Below are 26,856 nucleotides of genomic sequence, written 5' to 3'. Positions count from 1 at the left end.
GATACCAGGCCGGGGATCTTGTAGTGTATCAGAAGGATTCAGTGAAGAGGGTTAGGAAAATAATGATATGATCAAATTTCTGCTTCTCAATTTTAGAAGAGTCAGGCCGGGCATGGTAGCTGGCTCACGCCTGTAGTCCCAGCAGTATGGGAGACCAAGACAGGAGGATCACTTGCACTCAGGAGTTGCAGTCCAGCCTTGACAATGTGGTGAAACCCCATTTCTACAAAAAATATAAAAATTAGCCATGCATGGTGGCGCATACCTGTAATCCCAGCTACTGGGGAGGCTGATGGAGAATCACTGGAGCCTGAGGGGTCAGGGCTCCAGTGAGCTGAGACTGCACCACAGCACTCCAAAAAAAAAGTTTAGAAGATTCACTCTGATGGCAGATAAAGAGTGGATCCCAGAGGAGTTAGGGAGGCCAAATAGAAGCTGATGCAGATTGAAGATGGGAGATGCTGAAAGGACAGATGAGAGGAAATTAGAAGGTGGATTGATTGGACTGATAGATGAGGAAAGGAGTCAGCTAAGATGGTTCCCTGGTTCTTCCTTGGGAGTTTGGGTGAATGGTGGTGCCACCAACAAAGGTAAGGAAAACAGAAGGAAGAGCAACTTTCCAGGGAAAAGGTAATGAGTTCCCTTTTGGACACTTGCCTGTGAGGAGGGGAGCTGGACAGGCAGGATCTGCAGCCCAAAGACCTACAGATGAGCGTGAAAAGCAAGGGAGCTGATGAGAGTGGATGTGGTGAAAGGGAGACCCTCAGGGCCATTCAGAGGAACACCCACATGTAAAGATAGGCTGGGTGCAGTGGCTTATGCCTGTAATCCCAGCACTTTGGGAGGCCAAGGCAGGTGGATCACCTGAGGTCAGGAGATCGAGACCAGCCTGGCCAACTTGGCGAAACCCCATCTCTGCTAAAAATACAAAAATTAGCCGAGTGTGATGGTGCACGCCTGTAATCCTGGCTACTTGGGAGGCTGAGGCAGGAGAATCACTTGACCCGGGAGGTAGAGGTTGCAGTGGGCCCAGATTGTGCCACTGCACTCCAGCCTGTGTGACAAGAGTGAAACTCTGTCTCAAAAATAAAAATAAAAGAACAGTTAGAGGCTGGCACAGTGGTTCACATCTGTAATCCCAGCACTTTGGGAAGTCAAGGCAAGAAGGTCGCTTGAGCCCAGGAATTTCCCACTAGCTGGGAAACACAGGGAGACTCGTCGCTACAAAAAAAAAAAAATTCAAAAAATTTGCTGGTCTTTGTGGCGTGCACCTGTGGTCACAGCTACTCGAGAGGCCAAGGTGGGAGGATCACTTGAGCCTGGGAGGTAGGTCGAGGCTGCAGTGAGCTGTGATCGTGCCACTGCACATGCACACAGGAATGAACAGGTAGAAGACGAGGAGTTAGGGGCAAAGGCTGCCTGAGAGGAGCAGTTGGAAAGGTCTGAGGACACAGTGAGAGGCTTAGTGTTGGAGGAGCAAGGGCAGAGGGTTGAGGAGGGGAGATTGTTGCTGGGACACCCAGTAAGATGAGGGCCGGGAATATAGTAGGATGTGGTAACTGGAAGGTGTTGGATGCCCTGGTGGCTGCAGGGAGCTTCAGCCAAAAGTGAAACAGAGCCAGGCAAGTGATGCAGGAGTGACCAGGAGATGATACAGTGGGGCCAATGTGCAGCTTTAATATGTGGGCTTATGGTAGAGTTTTAGCAGAAGATCCCTATCTGCAGATTTGCCCTGCTCTTACCTTGTCTGTTCTTCAGTGTGCCCTTGGGACAGAATAAGCCCATACTCATGTCTCTGATCAGGCTGTGTCCTCCTTGCTGCCAAGTTCTGGAGAATTCCAGCTGAGAAGCTTTACATCACTCATTCCCTCCAAACTCTCTGACATTCGCTGTGTGAGACACTGAGGGGACAGCACTAACTACAGTATGGTTGCCACACTGCCCTCTCTCCTCCCTTCTTGTGAAGGTAAAAGCCCAGTGTCTCCTGCAGGAGGAGCACCTGAGACCAGTACAGAATGGAGTGTGAGGCTGAGATCACCCTATGCTGAGAAAAAGACAGGGAGGCAAGGCAGCCCAGGAGGAGGAACACAGAGCTGGATGAGCACGGGAAGCCTGGCTTTGCTACCATCTGCACCTTGACATGAGTACTTCCTCTGGCTGCCCCTGAGGCAGGGAGACCCTGAGAGTCTCCCTTTCACCACATCCACTCTCATCAGCTCCCTTGCTTTTCACGCTCACCTGCAGGTCTTTGGGCTGCAGATCTTGCATGTCCAGCTCCCCTCCACACCTCACAGGCAAGTGTCCAAAACGGAATTCATCACCTTTTCCTTGCCCTTGTAGCGAGGACCAAAGCAGGTGACAGTATGAAAGCCTTAGGAGAGCTGTGATGGGCCTTTGTGCCTGTGCAAGGGTACTTTGTCCCCTGATTAGGGGATCAGCCCCAGATGAGCCACTGTGTACTTCTCGTAGGGGAGACGGTAGTATGCCTTCCTGGCCTCCTACCCACTAACCCAACACGTATTCAGCTGTCCTTGCTCAGTTTATGTCACTTCCCCCCTCAAAAGGGTGTGTGCTTGTATATTGTGAAGGTGGGTTCTTTTTTGGGGGCACAGAGTCTCTCACTGTTTCCCAAGCCAGAGTGCAGTGGTGCGATCTCGGCCCACTGCAACCTCCACCTCCCAGGCTAAAGTGATTCTCCTACCTCAGCCTTCTAAGTAGCTGGGATTACAGGCATGCACCACCACATCCAGCTAATTTTTTCTATTTTTAGTGGAGATGAGGTTTCACTGTGTTTGCCAGGCTGTTCTAGAACTCCTGGCCTCAAGTGATCCACTGACCTTGGCCTCCCACGGTGCTGGGATTACAGATATGAGCTATTGCGCTCAGCCATATTGAGGTTTTTTAATGAAAATAAATTCAAATCAGTTTGTCTAAAAAAAAAAAAAGATGTCATTACCTCTCTTGAATGTTTGGAGACACAGAATGTGGCTGTGCTGCTGATGCTGTTTTGGGAAATGTTGCACTGTGTGCCTCTGAGTCCCATACAACAACCTGTAATCGTGACAGCTCTGTGTTCAACAGAACTGGGTGCCATGTTCCCAGCTACCCTGTGAGATAGACAGGAACACACAGCCAGTACGTCACAGAGCCTGGCATCCTATCCTATGATCTAGCCTGTCTGATCACAGAGCTCACCTCATTTCTCCCCTGGTTTCTCTCTTACTTTGATCATACTGGAGGGAGCAGGAAAAAGTTTGGTTTGGGAGATCCAGCAACGATAGCGTCTGTTTCCACCCCCGCTAGGGAAGCTTCCTGCAGGATCCGCCTGTTCAGATGTACACATGGCGTTATGTGCCGTAAACCTGGCTGAATGTGCAGAGGAGAAGATCCCACCAAGCATGCTGGTTGAGATCCACCTGACTGCTGCCATGGGGCTCAAGACCCGGTGTGGAGGCAAGCTGGGCTTCTTGGCCGTGAGTACCCTTCATTTCCCTTCTGTAAACCTCCCCTGAGCACTTACCTAACCAAGAGCTAAGATGCAAAAGCAGGTGTGGGTCGCCTTCCCCCTCAGGTGCTGCCCACCTAGAGGGGTAGGCATTCATTCAGTTGCTCATTTCACCAGCACTCCCAACAACCAATAAAACAGACCAAAATTCCTCCCCTTGTGGCCTTAACAACCATAAGCCTTGTAGGCAGGACATATTGGTGCCCTGAGGTAATATGAAGATTGGTTAGATACAGATAGCAGAGCTACTCTACTTGGGGGTTAATATGCAACTCTCTGCTCTTCAGGTGGTCATAAAAATTCTTAGAATCTCTTGGTTATGTCTCCTGTTCTTTTATTTACCCAAAAGGTATTTATTAAGCATCTTGTGTTGATCACAGCACTGTGAATCCAGAAATAAAAGCTAGTGCCTTTGCCAAGCTGCAGAGTTAAAGAAAAGAATAAAAATAAAGAAGTCCTGTGCCTGTCTACAAAGAACTCAGGTCAGACCCAGGGCAGGGATTGTGGTTATCAAGCACCCCCCATATGCCTGGCTAGGAGCCAGGCTTGGGAACTCTCAAATGGGTAATTCCCTGGTCCTTGTTATCAGCTAGTTCACAACATGCTGACCTCAGGCTTTCTCTTACTCTAGCAGAAACAGGCACGTTTTACTCTGTGCCCCACTGTGGGTAGACTGCTGAATATAACAAGTATGTTCAAAACAGCATTGTCACATCTCTGTTTCTGTATCTCAGTAATGGTAGAGGCGAGCTGAGAATGAATCAGAATGTACCCTGTGGTGACAGTGACATGTTTCCTGAGGTGCATCACGATAGTCTAGGTGACAAAGGGCGCAGGGAAGTCCAGTGTACTTTCTATGTCTTACCTCTGTTTCTGGTGACCACAGATAAGAGATTCATCCCTTGATTCACTCATTCAGCAAACGCGACTGAGCACCCTCTCTAAGCAGGACATTTGCCTTGTTCTCAGGGAGCATACAGTCTGGCAAGGAATCTAGACAGCCACCCTTCTAGACTTTTACATTGATGTTATGAGGAGGACTGGGATCCAGCTGGGGAAAGAACCCCATCCTCACCTGTGGCTAGACAACCTGGGAGTCCACAGACACTAAAGATACAACATTTTTCCTGTTCATTTCAACCTTCCCTCAACAAATCTTCCTGGGACCAGGTCTTCAGGACAGTGTGAGCTAGGGTGGGCTCCTGAGCTGGTCTTGGGGGAAGTCAGGGTGGGCTTTCTGGGAAAGGTGAATCTAGGCTGAGAGCACGAGGCATTGATGAGGTCTCTTCCCTATTTGGTGTATTGAAGTGCTCTGGGCTGATGTCATTACATTTGTAAGTTCCATGCTCCCCAACAATGTTTAAAAGACATTCATTTTATCAAAACATAACATGTGCAGAAGAATGCACACATTTTAACTTATGGCTTGAAGTAAAGTTACCCATGTAACACCCACCCACATCAAGAAGTAGGACATTCCCAGCACGGCCCTTCCCACTCTTCCTGCTTCTTCCTGCCCCCAACCAAGGTAACCACTTTTCTGAATTCTGTCACTGTAGTTTAATCTGCCTATTGTTTCTCATTTCAGTAAACTTATCAAAATACACACTTATTTTGTCTGGCCATGTGCAGTGGCTCACACCTGTAATCCCAGCACTTTGGGAGGCCGAGGTGGGCAGATCACCTAAAGTCAGGAGTTTGAAACCAGCCTGACCAGTATGGTGAAACCATTTCTCTACTAAAAATACAAAAATTAGGCCAGGCATGGTGGCACATACCTTTAATCCCAGCTACTTGGGAGGCTGAGGCAGGAGAATTGCTTGAACCCAGGAGGTAGGGGTTGAGTGAACCAAACTTGCACCACTGTGCTCCAGCATAGGTGGCAGAGTGGGACTCCATCTCCAAACAAAAAGGGGTTGAGTGAACCAAACTTGCACCACTGTGCTCCAGCCTGGGTGGCAGAGTGGGACTCCATCTCTAAACAAACAAACAAACAAACAAATAAATAAAAACAAAAATTAGCCTGGCAAGGTGGTATACACCTGTAATCCCAGCTACTTTGGAGTTTGAGGCAGGGGAATCTCTTGAACCAAGTAAACAGAGGTTGCGGTAAGGCAAGATTACACCACCACACTCCAGCCTGGGTGATGGAGTGAATGACACTCCATCTCAAAAAAAAAAAATACAATATGCATATCAAAAAGTATACAAATCATAAATATACTGTTCAGTGACTTCACAGGATAAACACATCCATATAGCCAGCAGACAGCTCAAAACACAGAGCCAAGATGTCAGAAGCCGTTCTTGGGCCCTTTGCTTTCACTAACCTGCAACTTCCCCCAAGCCTTCCAAACACATAGAATGTCAGTTTTTTAAAGCTCTTCTAGTGTATCTCATTGTAGTTTTCATTTGGACTTCCCAGGTGATTAATGATGTTGAGCACCTCTTCTTACATTTATTGGCCATTTGAATAGTCTCTTTTGTGAAACTCAATTCAAATCTTACCTCTTTTTTATTTGGGGTGTCTGTCATCTCATTGGATATATGCTTTTCAGATCCCTTCTCCCACTCTATGGCTTGCTTCTTCTCTCTTAATGGTGTCTAGTGATAGCACAAGCTCTTAATTTCAGTGAAATCCAGATTATTACTCTTTTCCTTTATATCCTGTTCAGTAAATCTTTGTCCTACCTCAAAGTCATGAAGATATCTTCCTTTGTTGTCTGCTAGAAGCTTTATTTTTTACTTTTTATACATAGGTACCTAATCCACCTGGAATTAATTTTTATATGAGTTGGAGACAGGAGTACAAGATCTGTTTTTTTCCATAAGGATATCTACCTGACCCAGAGCCTGTTATTTTAAGAACTGTCCTTCCCCTGCTGCACCAAGTGGCACCTTTTTTCATAAATCAAGTGTCCGTGTACGGTGGGTCTGCCTCCCGCTCTGCTAGTCTGTTCCACTGTTCCTCCACCACCCAACCCTAACGGCCGTTATGTCTTGATGTCTGGAAGTGTTGGTCTTCCAGATTTAGTGACTGTTTTTTGCTCCTTTACCTTCCCACATTAATTTTAGGCTCATCTTTCATCATCCCAGAAGCCCAATTTTCCTTATCACTAAGATGCAACTGCCCTCTGAAAGGGACTCAGCCTATTTGAGGCAGGCATGTGTGTGGCAGCTGAGGATCAGATCTCTGGTTTCCTTAGAGTTGTCTCTGCCCATGAGCACCTAGAACACATCTGGTATGCCTGACAAGCAGTGAGCAGTGCTGTATTTCCTCAAATTTTTTCATGCACATACTAACATGCATATAATTTATTGTGATTATACCATAAACCCTGACTTTTTTTTTTTGCCACTGACTTTTTTCAGCTTAACGATGAATCTTGGGTGTTTCTTTGTAGCCTCTTCATTCTGCAGAGGTACTTGGTGCTGCTGCTGGGCATTTGGGTTATTTCCAGCATTTGCTGTTGTAAACAGCGCTATAGGGAATATTTTGGCCATTGTCTTTACACACCACTGTAAGAGCTTCCTCAGATTAAATCTCTAGAGATGGTGATGCTGTGTCAAAGGATATAAATATTTGAAACTTAATAGCATTACCAAATTTGCATATTCAGTAAGATGGAAAAGGAGAACTGTCATCTCTAAAGCAGCTGCTCTTCTCTGTTTACTTCTCTTGAGAGAGAATAAAGAGACTCAGACAGTACTTTCTTATAAAGGAAGAAGCTTTGAATTTGGTGAGATATATTTAGCTAACAAATGAGCCAGGTGTTGGGGGCAAGTGGAGGGCTGGCCTCAGTGAATATGGTTTAGACTAGAGGTTCCCAAACTTGCTAGACTCACTATGTCTGCAGATTTTTCATGGTGTCCCTTAGTCAAAAGAAATACCTAACAGTTCTGTTTTTTGTTTGTTTGTTTATTGAGACAGGGTCTTGCTCTGTTGCCCAGGCTGGAGTGCAGGGGCGTGATCATGGCTCACTGCAGCCTCAACCCTCGTGGGCTCAGGTGATCCTCCCCCCGTAGCTTCCCAAGTAGCTGGAACTGCAGGTATATACCACCACATTGAGCTAATTTTTTTCTACTTTTTGTAGAGTCAGGGTTTTGCTATGTTGCTCAGGCTGGTCTCGAACTCCTGGGATTATAGGCATGCACTACTGCACCTGGCCTCTGTTAAGCAGTTAAGTTTGAACATACTAATAGGTATTTTAATTGTCTTAACATGAAGTTGAAAGAAGAAATAATGCTTTTTGCTAGGAGTCGTAGCACATACCTGTAGTCCCAGCTCCTCAGGAGACTGAGGCAGGAGGATCTCTTGAAGCCACAAGTTTGAGGCTGCAGTTAGCTATGGTCATGCCTGTGAATAGAGCCACTCCACTCCAGCTTGGGCAACGTAGTGAGACCATGTCTCTATAAAAAAAAAAAAAAAAGGCTCACACCTGTAATCCCAGCACTTTGGGAAGCCATGGTGGGTGGATCACCTGAAGTTAGGCGTTCAAGACCAGCCTGGCCAATATGGTGAAACCCAGTCTCTACTAAAAATACAAAACTTAGCCAGGTGACACGAACCTGTAATCCCAGCTACTTGGGAGGCTGAGACAGAATTGCTTGAACCCAGGAGGCAGAGGTTGCAGTGAGCTGAGATCGTGCCACTGCATTCCAGCCTGGGTGACAGAGCGAGACTCCATCTCAGGGAAAAAAAAAGAGAGAGAGGATATTTTGGATTCTTTTTTTTTTTTTTTTTGAGACGGAGTCTTGCTCTATCACCAGGCTGGAGTGTAGTGGTGCAATCTTGACTCACTGCAACCTCCGCCTCCCAGTTCAAGCGATTCCCCTGCCTCGGCCTCCCAAGTAGCTGGGACTACAGGCACTCACCACCATGCCCGGCTAATTTTTTATATTTTAGTAGAGACAGGGTTTCACCATGTTGGCCAGGATGGTCTTGATCTTCAGACCTTGTGATCCACCCGCCTTGGCCTCCCAAAGTGCTGGGATTATAGGCATGAGCCACCACGTCCAGCCAATATTTTGGATTCTTAGTAATTTCTTAGAAATAGTGGTTATTAAGAATCCAAAATATATATATATTATATATACATATCTATTTTGTTTGTCTGAGACAGAGTCTCGCTCTGTCACCCAGGCTGGAGTGCAGTGGCACGACGTCAGCTTACCACAACCTCCGCCTTCCAGGTTCAAGCCATTCTCCTTCCTCAGCCTCCTGAGTAGCTGGGATTATAGGCGTACGCCACCACGCCCAGCTAATTTTTTAGAGACAGGGTTTCACCATGGTCAGGCTGGTCTCAAACTCTTGACCTCATGATCTGCCTGCCTCTGCCTCCCAAAGTTCTGAGATTACACGTGTGAGCCACTGGGCCCGGCCCAGCCATTTTTTTTTTTTTAAATATAGACACAGTCTCACTCTGCTACCCAGGCTGGAGTGGAATGGCTATTCACAAGCATGGTCTCACTATGTTTCTTACCAAAACATGCACCTGTCAAGCACTGCACACCTTTTCAAGCTTTAGGATCAGACTAGCCACCACCACTCTCTCTTTTCCACATTGATCTTCACACAGTACTATGACAGATATGGCATCATCCAAAGGAAGGTAGTGTGATTTCAATGCTGAGGCTGTAGCCTCTCCCCATCTAGTCACTTACAGTGCCCAGCTGATGTTGAATGTCACTGTTTTCCTCCAAAGTTTAAAATAGCCTGCGGTTGCCTGATCACTTGCTGTGGGACCTCAGACTGCCTTGGCACCTGATTTGAGAGCCATGGGGTTAGACTGATGTTAGAGGACACAACTGGAGTTGGGACTGGCCCAGGGGTACTGAGTGGCTCTCAGTATCTAGGAGTTGTGGGGTTCTTGCCACAGCCTTTTTCACATCAGGCAATTAGCAGATGAGTTATAGGGGAGAGGCTCCTAGGCCCCAGTTGGGGAGAATCCTGGTGTCTATAAAATTTAGGAAAATTAAAAAAAAAATTTTTTTTTTTAGGCCAGCTATGGTGGCTTGTGGCTGTAATGCCAGCACTTCGGGAGGCTGAGGTGGGAGGATCACTTGATCTCAGGAATTTAAGACCAGCCTGGACAACGTGGTGAAACCCCATCTCTACCAAAAATACAAAAATTAGCCTGGCATAGTGGCGTGCCCAGCTGACTTTTGTACGGTCTGAACTACTCAGGTGACTGAGGTAGGAGGATTGCTTCAACCCAGGAGGTCAAGACTGCAGTGAGCCTTGATTGTGCCACTGCACTATAGCCTGGATGACAGAGCAAGACCCTGTCTCAAAAAAAGAAAAAAAAAATTAAGGAAAATTATTATAGGACTAAAATGCCAAGAAAATTAAAAGCCATTTTCTCAATTTCCCTTATAGAAGCCATACTTTAGATGACTGTATCCCAGGAGATATATATATATGTATGTATGTATATTTTTTGAGATGGAGTTTCACTCTTGTTGGCCAGGTTGGAGTGCAGTGGCACGATCTCAGCTCATTTGCAACCTCCACCTCCCAAGTTCAAGTGATTCTCTTACCTCAGCCTCCCAAGCAGCTGGGATTACAGGCACCCGCCACTCTGCCCAGCTAATTTTTGTATAGTTAGTAGAGACGGGGTTTCGTCATGTTGGCCAGACTGGTCTAGAAGTCCTGACCTCAGGTGATCCACCTGCCTCAGCCTCCCAAACTTCTGGGATTATAGGTGTGAGCCACCACACCTGGCTTTTTTTTTTTTTTTTTTGAGATGGAGTTTCACTCTGTCACCCTGAAGTACAATGGTGCAATCTCGGCTCACCACAACTTCTGCCTCCTGGGTTCAAGCTTGAGCCCAGGAATTTGAGACTAGCCTGGGCAACACAGCAAAAACCCGTTTGTACAAAAAATACCAAAAAATTAGCCAGGCATGGTGGCATGTGCCCTGTAGTTCCAGCTACTTAGGAGTTTGAGGCGGGAGGATCATCTGATCCCAGAGGTTGAGGCTGCAGTGAGCCATGATGGCCTACTGCACTCCAGCCCAGGTGACAAAGTGAGACCCTGTCACAAAAGAATTAAGCTTAAAATACATTTTAGCTTTGTGCTTTCCACATTGGCCCTTTCTGATTCCTCTTGCCATATGACCTAGACCAGGCTTTGTTTCTGCTTCTGTCTGTGACATTTGGGCCCTTCTGAGGGACTAGTTGGTCCTCAGTTTCTCCTAGAGCAGCCACCAGGCTCCTTTGCTGATTGGACATGTGGAGTAGGCTGTTCTGGAAAGAGAGTTGGAGCCAACCATTTGAATGTTGTGGGACCTCAGAAGCCCTGGAATCACACCACCCTCGCCAGCCTCCATCCCAGCTCAGCTCCTCAGCTACTGTTCTCCCACCACTGCAGTTACCGGTTCAGATTCAGTGAGTGTTTTGTGGAAGGTTGGCGGAGGGTCACAAGGTTCCTCTACATTTGTTCTCCAATATACAGTATCAACACAGGTTAGCAAAGAGGAGAAAGGACTATTAGTGCCACGCCACTGGTCCCATGATTAGAAATGTAAGTGAATTGCCCCACCTCATGCCATAAGCTGCCATGAGATTATATGTCTATAGAACAGGTTATTTTCTCTCAGATTCAGGCAATATCTCCAGGTTCCCCCTTGAAGAGAGACAGACTTCTCTTGTCTGTGTCCTTGAGTGGCACTCTGACAGTGCTATTTCTGACCCTGGCATTCAAGTCTTCTGAAGCTGTTACATTTGCTGATAGCTACTTAGTGCCCAGTAAAGGTCAGAACCATCAGACTGAACCAGACCATGAAACAGCTCCCCTCCTGTGGGGGCGAGAGCTGGGGTGTGGAGGCTGATGTCTGCGGGCCTTGGCCTGGCAGCCCCACCCCTGGGCTCCCTGGACTTTCTGTCTTATGTTTCTCCCTCCCTCCTGTCTTCCTCTCCTCAGCTCCTCACTCACCCTGGCCTGTTGCAGGGAATGGTTATGGGTTGGAAGTTGTGAGTGTTACTGTGAAGATATCCTCACTCAAAAAATGACAGAGCCGAAAACGTGATAGATAGTATTGTCCCTGCAGTTCTTGTCACTGGGGTCCTGGACAAAGAGGCTTTCCAAGATCTCCCCTGTTCTTTCTCGCAGGCTGTTGTTCACATCAGGGGCTCATGCAAGGGTGCTGTGGGGTTTCTGTAGGGGGCTGCAAAGCTGGCCCTGCGGGGAGAGTCTCTCACCCACCTGCACACAGATACGTGCCTGCACGGGGCCTGGGCTGGCCTCCCAGCTGCCCCTTCACTCCAGTCCCATCTAATGTGATCCTGACTGCTGGCCATGTGCCATGCACTCTTCTAAACTTTACACACAGAGTAAAAGTAAAAGAAATATTAGTGAAAGCAGAATAGTTTTGCCTAAAGTAGTCTAAAAGATATGTAATTAAAGTAACATGGTGAAAAGTTCCAGGATAGAAGGGGCTGCCTGGCTTGGCACTCATAGACCGAGGGTGAAATACAGCAGCCAGGGGGCCTCTGAGCCCCCTCCTTGAGAAACTCCCCTCCCAGTTTACCCTGCAGATTGAATGGCAGTAGGATCAGGCAGCCGCAGCAGGACAGGATCCAGCAGGGGCCTCACACGTGCCTCATGGCTGCTCCCTGCCCTCCTGCTGGGATTTCGACCTAGTCACCAAGTCCAATACACTCCGCTGGTGGGCTTGCCCTAGTTTCCATGGTGGGGTTTACTTCCAGGTACCTGTGAGAGTCCTAGCCCTGCACTGATCTTTCCCAGTCTCCCTGCAAACCCATCTCTACCGTGGTGCTTTCTGATGGCCCCACAGTGGCTGCAACCAGCATTCAGCCACCTTGGTGTTACGGTCCTTGTCCTTCCACAGAGCTACTTCCTCAGCCGAGCCCAGAGCCTGTGCGGCCCCGAGCCCAGCACTGTTCCTGACTCCCTGCGTTGGCTCTGCCACCCCCTGGGCCAGAAGTTTTTCATGGAGCGGAGCTGGTCTGTGAAGTCAGCTGCCAAGGAGAGTCTGTACTGTGCCCAGAGGAACCCAGGTGAGAACAGCTCGGAGCCGTTCAGAATTGGAGAAAGCCATGCCAACTGTACTGCAGAGCTACTGTGCAGCAGACATGTGGTGACATGGGTTGTCTCTCAGTATTGTTGAGTCCATTTGTTTGTTTGAACTGAAGCTCAGGGAGGTCACATAACTTGCCTAAGGTCACAAGCCTGATCAGAAATTGTCAGTGGCTAAGTTGGGTGTGCAGCTCTGCTCTCTCTGACATTCAGAGCCCATGGTCCTTACATCACACAGTGATACATTGTGATTAAGCACCAAGTGCGCACTCTTAGCCCTTGTTTTGGGGCTTTGGAGACACAAAGGATGTGTGAGCCTTGCTCTCCCTGGCCTCCAGAGTTTGGGAACAATAGGTGGCAGGCGGTCATCAACTACTGAGAGTGGTGACAGGGACGAGGCTCCAGGCATTGGAAGGAGGTGCTGGCTTTCTGTCTCTGGCATTTGATAGTGATTGGAGTTGACTTGCCTGGCCTTGGAGCAGTAGAGGCTGGTCGGGATTGACTTAGACCTTCAGTGCTCAGTGGCTCTCAGCTTTCTGCTGTACTTTTCTTCCCCTCTCAGAATTGGGAGTCTGTGGAGAGAGTGAGGTTCTGCAGGTTCAGGGGTGTGTGTCAAGCGTCGTGGGGGTTCGCTATCCTTTTCTTTTTTTCTTTTTTTTGAGATGGAGTCTTACTCTGTTGCCCAGGCTGGAGTACAATGGCATGATCTCAGCTCACTGCAACCTCTGCCACCTGGGTTCAAGTGATTCTCCTGCCTTAGCCTCCCAAGTAGCTGGGATTACAGGCATGTACCACCACGACCAGCTAATTTTTGTATTTTTAGTGGAGATGGGGTTTCACCATATTGGCCAGGCTGGTCTTGAACTCCTGACCTCATGATCCACACACCACCGTGGCCTCACAAAGTGCTAGGATCACAGGCATGAGCCACTGCGCCCGGCCTTCTTTTCTTTTTTAAATAATAACTTTATTGCTCAACATGAGGAATTATGTCCTACACCAAAATATAAAGGATGAAAGCAAAAGCAATCCTCAATCTTGGCTAGCCGTGGACTTCCCAGTGGCTTTGTCATTTCTGGCAGTCTCTGCTTCCAGGTCTTGTTACCTGGAATACATTCATAAATGTCCCTCCTTCTCCTGGTCATTAGATCAAGGCCCACATATCTGCCAAATATGTATCCCACATACCTCGCCACATGCGAGGAGAGAGAAGGGGCTAGTGATTTCAGGCCTGCCAGTAAATAAACTGCTGGTAACTGTCAGCCGTCCAAGCATTGCAAGGCCCTGTGTCTAAGCAGTTCAGACAGGTCACTGCTGATGGCACGTTCTGTGACGAGGCTCTGGGAAAACAGGAGAATGTTCTTTGTTGTCATGAGCATGGGAGCAGCCACCACCTTTTTCTCCTTGCCTGGTGGTTCTCCTGAGCCACATGGAGAAGAGACATCCTCTGAGACATTCCATTTTCTGTTTTCTGATCCAACTCCACCTGATAGCTCCCAACCTTGGAGTACTGAGCACTGTGCCAGGAGGCACAGCACCCTCCCCCATGCCCCCTCCCCACCGGATCTCATACAGAACTAACCTGGGCTCTTCAGCCAGGTTAGTTCACTCTCCCCCAGCCTCCAACTGTTCAGCACAGTCATTCTGGGCTTTGGTTGAGAAGGGGGATCTGATCCCCATTCACAGGGCATGACTGTGTACTGAGTTTCTCTCCATGAAGACAAAGTGGATTTATAAATGAGCCCCATTTAACCCTCCTTTCCTGTCTCTTTTCCAGCCGATCCTATTGCCCAGGTCCACCAGGCCTTCTGCAAGAACCTGCTGGAGCGAGCTATAGAGTCCTTGGTAAAACCTCAGGCCAAGAAGAAGGCTGGAGACCAGGAAGAGGAAAGCTGGTAGGGTCCCCAGACCAGTCCCCCTGCCTCAGGGCTTGTCCAGCCAGGCAATTCCAGGACCACCTGAAGGCCTGCACTCCTAGAGGGAAACAGCCCTGGCATCGGGTTGGCAGGGCAATCAAATGGTTCCTTTTTATTTAACTTCTCAAAAATGAGAGCCCCGCACAAACTCTCATCTGGCCTTTCCTCCTAGAGCAAGTGCGTCCATTTTTATTCATCCCTTTACCAAGCAGAGTCAGTACTTGGACCAAATCAGGAATTTCATTTGCTTGCTTTGCTGTTTGGGGTAGGGAGCAGTGACTTGTTGAAAGGGGATGAGAATAAAATGTGGCAAGTTCAGCAGAAGGGAGACACATCTGGCCAGGACATCTTGGGGACCCAGCCCCTCATGGAATGTGCCAGGCAATTTTTGTCTGTGACATAGTTACTGAGCACAATCCTTCTTTCACAGAGTAAGGCCTGAGGGGCAGATGGGTGCCAAAGTCACTTTCTTTTTTTGTTATTTTTGTTTGTTTTTTTGTTTTTTTTTGGGGGGGTGGGGGCGGGGGTTGAGATAGTGTCTCACTCTGTCGCCTAGGCCAGAGTGTAGTGGCATGATCTCGGCTCACTGCAACCTCCACTTCTTGGGTTCAAGTGATTCTCCTGCCTCAGCCTCCCAAGTAGCTGGGATTGCAGGCATGTGCCACCACGCCTGGCTAATTTTTGTATTTCTTGGTAGAGGCGGAGTTTCACCATTGGTCAGGCTGGTCTCGAACTCCTGACCTCAAGTGATCCACCTGCCTCAGCCTCCCAGAGCGCTGGGATTACAGGCATGAGCCACCATGCCTAGCCCCAAAGTCACTTTCATACAAGGCCCAGATCCTGATTAGCGTGCGCTGAGCAGAGGGAAGGGGCAGTCCTGTTTGGGAGATAAGAAAACTTCTGGGAGGAGATGACACCAGACTTGGAGCTTCAGGGGAGGAGTGAGGGTAGGCTGTGGGGGATGTTAGGGAAAGGCCTCCAGTAGAGGGAAGAGTGTCACGACAGCCCAGAGACACGGAGGAAGGATGCCTGGGGAGTACAAAGGGTGCACATAGACAGCGCTTGCATGTGCCTGGGATGACGGGGAAGGGACCGAAATGGCCATTGGGTCTTAGAGCTGGAGAGCTGAACAGCCAGGCCATGAGATGGGCCTTGTGTATGTTTTGATGTACATGAGACCCTTTCTTTTCTTCCCAGTGAATTCTCCAGTGCTCTGGAGTACCTGAAATTACTTCATTCTTTTGTGGACTCTGTGGGTATTGTGAGCCCCCCACTCTCCAGCAGCTCCGTGCTCAAATCTGCCCTGGGTAAGCATCTGTGGGTGGCCCACAGTCTCGGGGTGCTTAGTTCAGGTCTTCACAGTGCTTTTGCCCCAGGGGTCCAGGGTGTTAGGAGCGTAGATGCCAGCCTCTACTCTGGATCCCAGGTTCATACCTGTGAACCTCATACAGCCCCAAGTCATAGTCACCCCCCTCCCAAACAGCACTCAGAGGCAGAAAACAATGGTTTTCAGAGAAGTAGGGCAATGAGTGATTGAATGCCTTCCTCAAGCGCTGGCCGTGTGGCCCAGGAGACAGTCCTTTTTAATGCCCAGAAGAAGAAGCAAAGAGTGGCCCAGGCACCAGGGCAGGCAGGGGGGTCACCTTTCAGATGCACAGTGACTCCCAAGGCAGCTCTTGGACCTTACGCTCTTTGCAGAAGAGACTTTTCATCTGGGCATCTCTGCCACGCCCAGCCCCTCATCACCTCAGGGTCACAGCGTAGCCCGCTGACTAAGTTGACACCAGGACATTTCTTTGCTTCTGTCCCTAAACTGCCATCAGAATGATAGCACATCAGCTGCCAACTCCTGGGCTTCTGGCGCCACTGGGGAAGTTGGGGGTACCAAGCTACCTCTGGTCGCTCTCCCTAGGGAGGGAGGGATCCCAGAAAATCAGCCACCCCATCATGATCCCTGACCTGTGGCCTCTCTGTGTTTTCAAGTTGAGGGAAGCATGACCATCCCTGCTGGTTTTGTGGGATCACTACTGTCATTGTTTTGCAGCTGAGAAAACTAAGGCTGTGAGAGGAGAAGACTTAAAATATTCTAACAGGAGCCTGTTCCAGAGTCTTTGAAGATATTCTTTATGGCCATTGAAAGCTTAGGGTGTATCCATCTTTTTACTTAAAAACAACACTGCGGTGAACATCTGTGTTAAACTTTTTTCTCTCTTTAAGCCAATTTCATTATGATAGACTGCCAAAAATGGGATTACTAGCTTAACAGGAGTGAACTTTTTTCTTTTTTTTTTTTTTTTTGAGATGGAGTCTTGCTCTTGTTGCCCAGGCTGGAGTGCAATGGCATGATCTCGACTTAATGCAACCTCCACCTCCCAGGGGTTTAAGCGATTCTCCTCTCCTGCCTCAGCCTTCTGAGTAGCTGGAATTACATGTGCCCACCACCACGCCTAGCTAATTTTTTCGTATATTTTTAGTAGAGACAGGGTTTCATCATGTTGGCCAGTCTGGTCTCGAACTCCTGACCTCAGGTGATCCGCCTGTCTTGGCCTCCCAAAGTGCTGGGATTGTAGGTATGAGCCACCATGGCCAAACAGGAATGAACATTTTTAAGGCTCTTGATACATATTGCCAAATACTTTCCAAGATCTGTTCACACCAGAATCATGGGCGTGGGAGCCCAGAGGCTGCTGCCTATTGCCAGCAGGCAAAGATGTTACCCACCTCCTAGGAAGGAAGTGTAGCAGCCTCTGAGCGCTACAGGTCTCATTTCTGTGGGTGCTGGAGTACATTTGGTGCTGTTCCCCTCTAGGTCCAGACATCATCTGTCGGTGGTGGACGTCTGCAATCACTGTGGCCATCAGCTGGCTCCAGGGAGATGATGCAGCTGTGCGGTCTTATTTTACCAAAGTAGAACGCGTTCCCAAGGCCCTGGAAGCGACAGAGTGCGTAAGCCTCCTTGGCCACTCGCTTCTCTCTAAGGGAATCTTATCTGAGTTAGCGGGAGCAAGCTGCACTGGGTGGGCATGTTGGGGTTAAGGGTCAGGACTGCATGACAGGTGGGGAGCTAGAAAAGTCAGGGGTGAAGGCACCATGGAGAACTCAAGTTGGGCCTGCAGGTCCTATGTGCAAGTGTCCTGCTCTGCACAACACGACAGTTGTCCCAGCAGCTGTCAGCCCTGCCTCCTCCCTGCAGCCTTCATGGCGCCACAGGCTAAAAGGAAGAGACAGCAGCGTGGCTCCTAGCACCTTCAGAAGCTTTGTGGTGGAGGCAGGCAGGGTGCTGGTGGTTCACAGTCAGTGCAAAGAGGCCACAGTTGCCCCCAAAACTCAAGTGTACCGGAGCATCCTGCCCCTGTGTGCCAGCATTTTATCCACTTTCCTTCCAGCCACCTCCAGCCCCACCATCAACCCTAGCAACCTTGTCCTGTAACTAAAATAGCCTTTAGCACATGGCATAACCAGAGAGCTTTTGACATTCCTCTTTGGAGATTTATGTCTGCATCTTGGGGACATTCGGCACATAGTTATGGGCAGCCCTGCCTGCTGACTCCCTGGCTGTTTCTAATTGGATCTGAGTGTTCTAAGAGAAACTGAAAAATGCTCCAAGATGAAAGGCCCCACGAGGTCCTATCCTTAGAGCCAAGTCTGTAACATTTCCTGTCAGGCAGACTCTTAACCAGGAGCATAGGAAGGAGCTGAGAAGAGTGAATATACACAGGCTTGAAGCCCTGTGCTCCCTGAAGTAGATGTGACACCCTAATTCATTGAAATAGCCTCATTTTTAAGCCCTCTGACTAGTAAGCACCTACCCTGCCCCAGCTCTGTGTAGCATTCCACCTGTATGTGTCTCCCAGTCAGTGTGCCTGAGAACATTGAGGCTCAGCAGGTAGGTTGTCCCAAAGTCATCTAACTCCTGAGCAACAGAGCTGCCATGGACAGCCAAGACATCCCTGCAGGCACTGCTGCCTGCTGGATTCACTTATCCCTGGGTCCCTCTGCTCTTCAGGGACTAGGATGCTATGAGAACTCCCCCAACCCTAGCCTCCCCTTTCACTCCCCAGTCTGCTCTACAGAAAGAAGCTAACTACATTTCTCCACAGAGTTTAACACCACATATTTGGGGGAGTGGTCCCTTAAAGAACGGGTACAACACCTTATTGTGGCCACTTTATAGGTAAGGAAACTGAGGCATACATGTTGGAATGCCTATCTTAGATGGCTTCTTAGCAGCAGACGTAGTGGTGAAGCCTGTGTCTGACTTCTTCCAGCATTGAGTGAAGGTGTTACAGGGTTGGAAGCCAACCCTAGCTCAGGGCTGCCATTTCAGATCTGGAGCTGGTGGCCTGGAGCCATCATGGTAGCACTGCAGTTGACAGACCCACGTCATGTCAGTGTGGGGTGTGGTGGTCAGTGGCTTGGGCTCCTCTACCTGTCACACAGATGATACTTAGTGACCTGCCTCTCGCCTCCCTTGTCACCGCTGTAGGAGCCCCCTGGTGAAGGCCATCTTCCATGCCTGCAGAGCCATGCATGCCTCACTCTCTGGGAAAGCAGATGGACAGCAGAGTTCCTTCTGCCATTGCGAGAGGGCCAGTGGCCACCTATGGAGCAGCCTCAACGTCAGCGGGGCCACCTCTGACCCTGCCCTCAACCACGTGAGTGGGGGCTGAGCTGGCCCCTGGGGGAGGTGCTCTGCCCTGGTTCATGAGAACACTCCCACCCACTTGGTGCTGACCTCGCAGGTGGGGTTGTCCAAGAGACAGATAAACCAAGACAGCAGCCCCCGTTCAAAAAAAGGTGGACTCCCTTGTCAGTCTCTGAGGCAGGCATGTTTCTACCTGCACCTTTCTTAGGCTCCCAGAGTCCCAGGTCCTGCTGGCCCATACGCTCTGTAAGCCCAGGTGCACCCCAGCTGGCCAGGGCTTCACCCTGCATTTGTTCCAGCAGCTTGCATGACTTTCCAGGCCTCTGTAGGCAGCCTTGGAGTGGGCCCCTGCCCCCGGCCCCTGGCACACGAACAGAGCTGAAGACTGTCCTGGGCACCTGTCTGGCTGACCGCACACCTCCTGGCGGGCAGCTGTGGTGCATTGTAGTTGCATTGCATGTTCTGGTGGTATCCATGCAATGTTTCCACAGTGCATCACAGAGGCCTGCCTGGCCCTCAAGAGATGCCCACCATGTCCTCACCGAAGGACCCATTACTTGGGGAGGTGATTCTAATAGAGGGCACTGCTGCCACTGTTGGGGACTAAATCACAGCCATCCCAGGAAAAAGGGAAGGGCACCCAGCTGAAAGTGGAGCATCACCTGGTCTCCTGGGGAACATGTCCTTAACTCCAGAGAGGGAAGGTCACACAGAGTCCTGGAGGTTCAGATTCTCAGCCACTCCCTGGGGTTTGATCTCAGGTAGCTAGGGTAGTACTTCATGCTAGATATTGTCAGTGGGCCTTGGCACTGGGATGAACCCAGGACAGCATGCCAGCCCCTACAGGGACAGGCAATGTGCAGAAAAGGCCCAAACCAGCTGGGTGTGGTGGCTTACACCTGTACTCCCAGCACTTTGGGAAGCCGAGGTGGCCAGATCACCTGAGGTCAGGAGTTTGAGACCAGCCTGGCCAACATGGGGAAACCCCGTTTGTACTAAAAATACAAAAATTAGCCAGGTGTGGTGGTATGTGCCTGTAATCCCAGCTACTCAGGAGGCTGAGGCAAGAGAATCGCTTGAACCCGGGAGGTGGTGTTTGCAGTAAGCCAAGATCACGCCACTGCACTCCAGCTTGAGCAACAGAGCAAGACTCCATCTTAAAAAAAAAAAGTCCTGCCAGGTGCAGTGGTGCGTGCCTGTAGTCCCAGCTACTCGGGAGGCTGAGGCTGGAGGATCACTTGAGTCCAGGAGTTCTAGGCTGTAGTGTGCTCTACTGATCAGGTGTCTGCACTAAGTTAGGCATCAATATGGTGACCTCCTGGGAGCAGGGGACCAAAGTCCCAAATTCTCCTGGGCTGCCAAGACCAAAGGCAGATGGTGAGCCACATCTCAGCTTCTCTTTTGGGCTTTCCATTAGTCTCTTCCATATTTGTCTTCATGAGAGAACCAAACAGTACAGGCTCAGTTTGGGGTTCTTTGATAGCAGCTCTGTGGTAGGAGAGTGAGCCTAGAAGACAACCCCACACAGCCTGGTGGCCCTTGGAGGGCAGAATCCAGCCATAGGCCTGCTGCTTCCATGCCTACAGGCATCCTGCAGCACACACAGCTTAGAAGCACCAGGTTTTGTTTGAGAAGAGGAATCCTTATCCACATCCTCTTGAAGCAGACAAGAGCCAGAAAATTGTAGGCAAGAATCCAGGCCTCGTGCAGGGACAGGGCAGGGTCTGGATCAGCATAGGGACTTACTTCCCCAGGCCCAGTGTCTTGGGAATGAGGAAAGCCAGGGCTGGGTGAGGTGAGGCTCAGCCTGAGGGAGTTCATCTGGACCAGAGGGCTGCTTGAGGCCCATCTCAAGAAGGACTTGCGGCTCCCCACTGTTCGGTGTCGTGCGGGTGTGCCACTGGGAGCCGGGCGGGCAGCCCAGCCTCATAGGTAGTAGGCAGAGAGTATGCGTGGCCCAGACGCACTGTCTTGTCATATGACACAGCAGCCCTGTGGTGGTGCCATTTCCATTTTTTTTGGATAAAGAAACTGAGGCTCAGAGAGATGAAGTCCTGCGCCAGGGTCATGGAGCTAGTAAGTGGCAAAGCTAGGTCAATCAGCCTAATCCCTAAGCACCAGACCGCTCTGCATATCTGCCTTCTAAGACACCTGTCTCCCTCTCCCCCTCCTCCTCCTCCTCCTTCCCCTAGCCCCAGGCTCTGCTGCCACTTCAGGCTTTTCCTTGGCACCTTGTGGGCATCGCAGCCTCTTAGGCAGCCATGGTGGGGTTCACATGAAGTGAAAGAACCTGTGCCTTCAACCCACAAGGGTTTTATTTCTGCCCTTGCCACCTGCCTGTGCTGTGTCCCCTATACAAGCTACTGTCCCTGTCGGAGCCTTGCTTTTTCACCTGCAGAATGGGGAGGGCCTGTCTCCCACCTCCTGGGGCCATGGAAGGGATTGGTTCTCCCTTGAGCTGTTCTCATGTCCTCAGTAGTTTGCCAGACTCTGGGGCTCTCCACTTCCTCCCAGAGCTGCCTGGTGTTGGTCTAGGGGAAGCCTGGTGGGTGCTGGGATCCTTGCCTCAGGGATGGGCCAGTCACCTGTCCCCCCTCTCTCATGGCTGACCCCACAGGTGGTCCAGCTACTCACCTGTGACCTGTTACTGTCACTGCGGACAGCGCTCTGGCAAAAGCAGGCCAGTGCCAGCCAGGCCATTGGGGAGACCTACCACGCATCAGGCGCTGAACTGGCGGGCTTCCAGCGGGACCTGGGCAGCCTGCGCAGGCTGGCACACAGCTTCCGCCCAGCGTACCGCAAGGTGAGGCCCAGCTGGCTGGTGGGGCAGGGCAGATTGGAGTTTGTGGGGCCTGAGCCCAGAACCCAGCATGGGCACCAGCATGTGGTTGTGGAGTTGGCCCTCTGAGGTCAGCCTGGTGACCTGTGGAGCACCTGCTTGGCTTGTGCCCAACACTGGGCTGGGCGCCATGTGTCCCTGTGTTCAGCACACATTGGTTGAGTGCCTGCTGTGTGCCCTGGAGCTCAGCAGGGAGCAGGTCATACTTTGCTGCCACAGACGGGCCAGCAGGGAGCCACACCTCCCCAGGCTCATGCTGGGTGGGAGGACACTGAGGGCAGTGGCAGCAAATCAGGGCTCCTGGCCTGGTCCCGAGCTCCACTTTGACTTTTATAACTGTTGGCAAAGTGACAGAATTTCTCTAGAACCGCACTAAAGGGAAATTGACGTTTATTCTTTTTCACAGCAGCTAGGGGCTTCAGTTTTTCTTCTGGGTAACGTCCCCTTGGCAGTGGCCACACTATCTGAACTGAGTCTCGGAGGAAAGTTCTATGACTGGGCTTGCCAGGCTCCAGCCATTTCCTTTGTTGTTTATTTTTATTGTTACTTAATGTATTCAACATATTTGTACCTGTATTTTTTTCTAAGAATTTGAGTAAGATGACTCAGAAGTGTCATTGAGGGGGTACGGCCTGGGCTGGAAGGAGGAGGCCCCAGAGCAAGGCTGCTGCCGAAGAGCCTGGTATTCGGCCCCCACATCCATCACCCTGAGGTGTTGCAGGACCCACACAGGGTTGCACTGTGGCCACTGTGTGCCCCAAGCCAAGATGGACACAGCAGACAGTATTGTCAGAGAGCCATTCCTTACCATGGAAAGAGGGCATGTGCCCCAAGGCCTGGGGCGGCACCCCTGCCTCCTAGTGCCCACTCTGGTCAGCCTTCTGGTCTGCTCACAGCATGGCTGGCATCAATGGCTTTTTTTTATATATATATAAAGAGGGTGGTCTTGCTATGTGGCCCAGGCTGGTCTGAAACCCCTAGCCTCAAGCTTGTGCTTTGGCCTCCCTAAGTGCTGGTTTTACAAGTGTGAGCCACCTCACCTAGGCCCAAAGGCCGCCTCTTAAATACCATTTCCATCCTGCTTCTCCCTGCTGAGAGCCCTGCAGTGGCTCCCCGTTGCCTACCAGGACCAGAATCTACTTGGCAGCACTGAAGACCCTCCCTGAAGACTGAAATATAAAGGCATCAAAAAGAGCTTGAGATCTTAAGAAATGACAGACTTCGGCCTTGCAGGCATTTTGCCTCTCTCTCCTCTCCTCCTGCTCCTGCGGCTCAGCCAGGTTTCTTGCCTGGCTCAGGGTCAGAATAGGGGACAACAGAGGTTGCTTTTCAGGGTTGAGCAAGGCAGGGTGGTATGGGAAGGGATGTCATCAGGTGGCAGGCAAGATGGCTCAGGGAGAGCTACCCTGGGCATAGACAAGTGGGGACCAGGAGTATGATGGATGTCACCCCTGCCCCTCCCCAGGTCTTCCTGCATGAAGCGACTGTGCGCCTGATGGCAGGAGCCAGCCCCACTCGCACCCACCAGCTGCTGGAACACAGTCTGCGGCGGCGCACCACACAGAGCTCCAAGCACGGTGAGTCCACCGCTCTCCAGCTCACAGGCTGGGGCTGGCCCTGCCCCCGGGGAAGAGAGGAGGGGAGAGGCCAGCCCAGCTCCCACATCTAGCAGCTGTGCCCAACACACCTCTCTGAGAATGAAAGAAGCCTGAGACGGCTCTTGGGTTGCAGGGGTGGGGGTGGTCATGGGTCATGCTGTGATCAGGGAAGGAGGGTTGGGTTGGGGTCCCAGCACAGGCGCATGTGTAAAAGCAGAGGCTCCAGCCAGACCATGTGGCTCCATCTCAGCCCCAGCCCCACCACCGGCTGGCCATGGGACACTGGAAAAGTTCACTTCTTTTCCGTGGACTGGGTGGGGCAACAGACCTCACCTCCCAGGATGGGTGTCAGTGTTGAGTGAATGAGTCCAGGTGACGCTGAGGGACAGCACCGGCTACATGGCGGACTCTCAGTTCTGACACATATCTCCTTCCCACAGGAGAGGTGGATGCCTGGCCCGGCCAGCGAGAGCGGGCCACTGCCATTCTGCTGGCCTGCCGCCACCTTCCCCTCTCCTTTCTCTCCTCCCCGGGCCAGCGGGCAGTGCTGCTGGCCGAGGCTGCCCGCACCCTGGAGAAGGTGGGCGACCGGCGCTCCTGCAATGACTGCCAGCAGATGATTGTCAAGCTGGGTGGTGGCACTGCCATTGCCGCCTCCTGACCACCAGGCTCAGCCCGCCCCTCCACCTCTCTCTCGGTTCCTCTCTCTCCCCCAGCATCCTCCCGCTGAGAGTGGTAGGGAGGAGCCTTGTCTTCCTAGCTGTCACCTGCCGAGGCTTCTGGGCCACCTCAGGCCAGTGGGCCCCTGGGCAGAGCCCATTAAAGCTGCTGTCACTAGATGCCCATGGTCCAGGGTCTGGTGGGCATGAGAGGAAAGGTGGCAGGGCAGAAACTGGTTCTTGAAAGCAGCAGGGGGAGCTCCCAAGCTGCCAAGCCCCTTCCTCCAGCCTTCCTGACTTTCTCCTGAACCTCACTCTCTCCTTTTTGCTTCCTCAGTTTTTATCAGGCTTTCTCTGGGAGACAGTAGTCTCTCAGCACCAGGGAGCAGCTGCCCTCAGGCCTGTGCCCGGCATGCCCTCCCCTCTTTTTATACAAATGTTTTCTATCAGTGTGCTTGGGTTTGCCATGATGCAAGGCTGAGTTGCTGTAGCATCTTGATTCTCTCCCTGGGTCTGCGTTCCCTCCCCTGTGCCTGACTGAGCCCACTCATTGTTTTTCCCTTTATTACATAGGACAGCCAGGGGAGAAGGGGGACCCCAGCTCTGGGAGGCTGGTGGGAGGCAGGGGGCATGCCTGCGGATGGATGAAATTATGTCGGCATTATTTTTTAATTTTTTAAGAAATAAATGGTATCTTATTTAATTGTCCTGTTCCTTCCCACTCCCCATCTCCTAGGATGTTAGCCCAAGCTCAGGGTAGGTCCAGGGGGCTGGGAGAAATGAAGCCACCCATTGGGACTGGGAACCAGGGGCCTTCAGCATGGCGTCCAGGTTCCCTCCTCCCCGACCCCAACACCTACCTCCACAGTGCAGACTGGCCCCGACTTTACAGTGGTTCAGCTTCAGCCATGTTTCAACTTTACAATTGGTCTGTCGGGGTATTAAATGAATTTTTGAATTATGATATTTTCATTTATGATGGATTTATCAGGAAGTAACCCTATGTAAGTTGAGGCATATCTGTATATTTTTATCCCTAATTCTTTTTTTTCTTAAGACGGAGTCTCGCTCTGTTGCCAGGCTGGAGTGCAGTGGCATGATCCCGGCTCACTGCAACCTCCGCCTCCTGGATTCAAGCGATTCTCCTACCTCAGCTTCCTGAGTAGCTGGGACTACAGGTGCATGCCACCACGTCCAGCTAGTTTTTCTATTTTTTAGTAGAGACGGGGTTTCACCATGTTGGCCAGGATGGTCTTGATCTCTCAACCTTGTGATCTGCCCGCCACAGTCTCCCAAAGTGCTGGGATTACAGGCGTGAGCCACCGTGCCTGGCCTTTTTATCACTAATTCTTGACCTGAAAATAAACCAGGGTGGCCCAACCCCTCCCCAGCGGCAAGCCCCTCTTTACAGAGTGGGCAGAAGGTTGCCTTTGGTGGCACTAGGAATGAGGTCCCCTGCCTTGATGCGGGTCCTAGGAGAAAAAGTCCCACTTTTCTGGACTCCCTGTGCCTCATCCTCAAGCTGGTTGGGGCAGAGGGTGGGCAGGAGCCCCAACACAGACTGAGGGCTGCTCACAGCAAGGCCCCTTGATGCAGGCTGGAATGCATCAGCTTGTGTTGTCCCTGGGGTGTGCTTGGACCCCACCTGCTTTCTCTCCTGCCCCTCCCCCACTTACTGTAATTTATGGACCCTGCCCACCTGAGTGTCGTGTGTATGTCCTGTGCCTTTTCTCACTATTGTTTAGGGGTGGGAGGGGGTGGTTTTTCACTGAAAAGGGGGGTACACCTACGGCTTCTTCGATGTTCAGTCACCGTGTCCCAAACCTAGGTTATTCAATAAACACAGATGGGTACCACCCAGCATAAGGTGTGTGAGGGTCTGTAATGCGACTGCTGTGGTGTCCAGCCAAGGGGCTGCATGACTTGGCAGGTAGTGGGCCAGGGGCTGTGGGTGGTGCTTCGGGGGTCACAGGTCGTGCTATCCAGGTTCCAGCTTGTTCCCTGGATGTGATGCAGCTGGCTGACCTCTCCCCTGCTGAGTAAGCTGCTCCCTGGTTTCCCTTCCCTGAAGGCAGTGACCCTCTGAGTCAGGAGACAAGTCAGACCCAAGTCCAGGTCCTGTGCTTGTCTCCACTTCCACGTGCACAGAATGGGGATGCTAAGCTCAGCCATGGACTGTAGTTCCACAGGCTTGTGTGCCAGAGTGAATGCCTTGGGAGGCTGCTGAGACACACCAGGGGCAGGACCATAGGCTGGGATGGGAGTGCTGGGCCTTGTTGCAAGAGAAGTCAGGATGGGACTGAGCATGGGGCTGAATCCCTTCTGCTCTGAGCCACTTCCTCTGAAAGGTAGTCAAAGCAGGCTACACTGCCCTGAGAACCAGAGCAGCCCGGTGAGGCCCAGTTGCAGCTGGTCCCATCATTTTCAGGGATGGCCACAGTCCACAGCCTCAGCCTGGTTCCACTGGGATGGAGATCCAGGGCCCTTGGGACTGAGAACGAGCAAGGGAAATTGCCCACTCCTGGCATAGCTCAGCCATCGTCTTTGTCATGTGTTTGGGGGCAGGGGGTGGGAGGTGGACCGAGAAGGAAGCAGATCTCTTTGTGAGTCTGTGCAGCCTCCATGACTCAGCCCCCACCCCCCTCCTCCAACTC

The 26,856-nt window shown here is 51.0% G+C and overlaps 1 protein-coding gene across 2 annotated transcripts in view; it reads left to right on the top strand.

The window, feature by feature from the left end:
- SREBF2 (sterol regulatory element binding transcription factor 2) overlaps positions 1–26,062 on the top strand; it is a 76,428-nt gene extending 50,366 nt beyond the window's left edge. For both annotated transcript variants that reach the window (XM_012476686.2, XM_064368101.1), the window contains exons 11-19: positions 3,304–3,473; positions 12,358–12,526; positions 14,323–14,440; positions 15,659–15,768; positions 17,271–17,403; positions 18,948–19,116; positions 21,724–21,909; positions 23,411–23,522; positions 23,984–26,062. In XM_012476686.2, the coding sequence (XP_012332109.1) occupies positions 3,304–3,473; positions 12,358–12,526; positions 14,323–14,440; positions 15,659–15,768; positions 17,271–17,403; positions 18,948–19,116; positions 21,724–21,909; positions 23,411–23,522; positions 23,984–24,204 (1,388 nt within the window). In that variant the 3' untranslated portion in view covers positions 24,205–26,062. The remainder of the gene's footprint in view (positions 1–3,303; positions 3,474–12,357; positions 12,527–14,322; positions 14,441–15,658; positions 15,769–17,270; positions 17,404–18,947; positions 19,117–21,723; positions 21,910–23,410; positions 23,523–23,983) is intronic.
- The last annotated feature ends 794 nt before the right edge of the window (positions 26,063–26,856 follow it).

Source organism: Aotus nancymaae, unplaced genomic scaffold (genome assembly GCF_030222135.1).
Source record: "Aotus nancymaae isolate 86718 unplaced genomic scaffold, 86718_ANA_hifiasm-v0.15.2.pri h1tg000076l, whole genome shotgun sequence".
Classification (NCBI taxonomy): domain Eukaryota; kingdom Metazoa; phylum Chordata; class Mammalia; order Primates; family Aotidae; genus Aotus; species Aotus nancymaae.
This window is presented reverse-complemented; position numbering and strand designations above follow the sequence as displayed.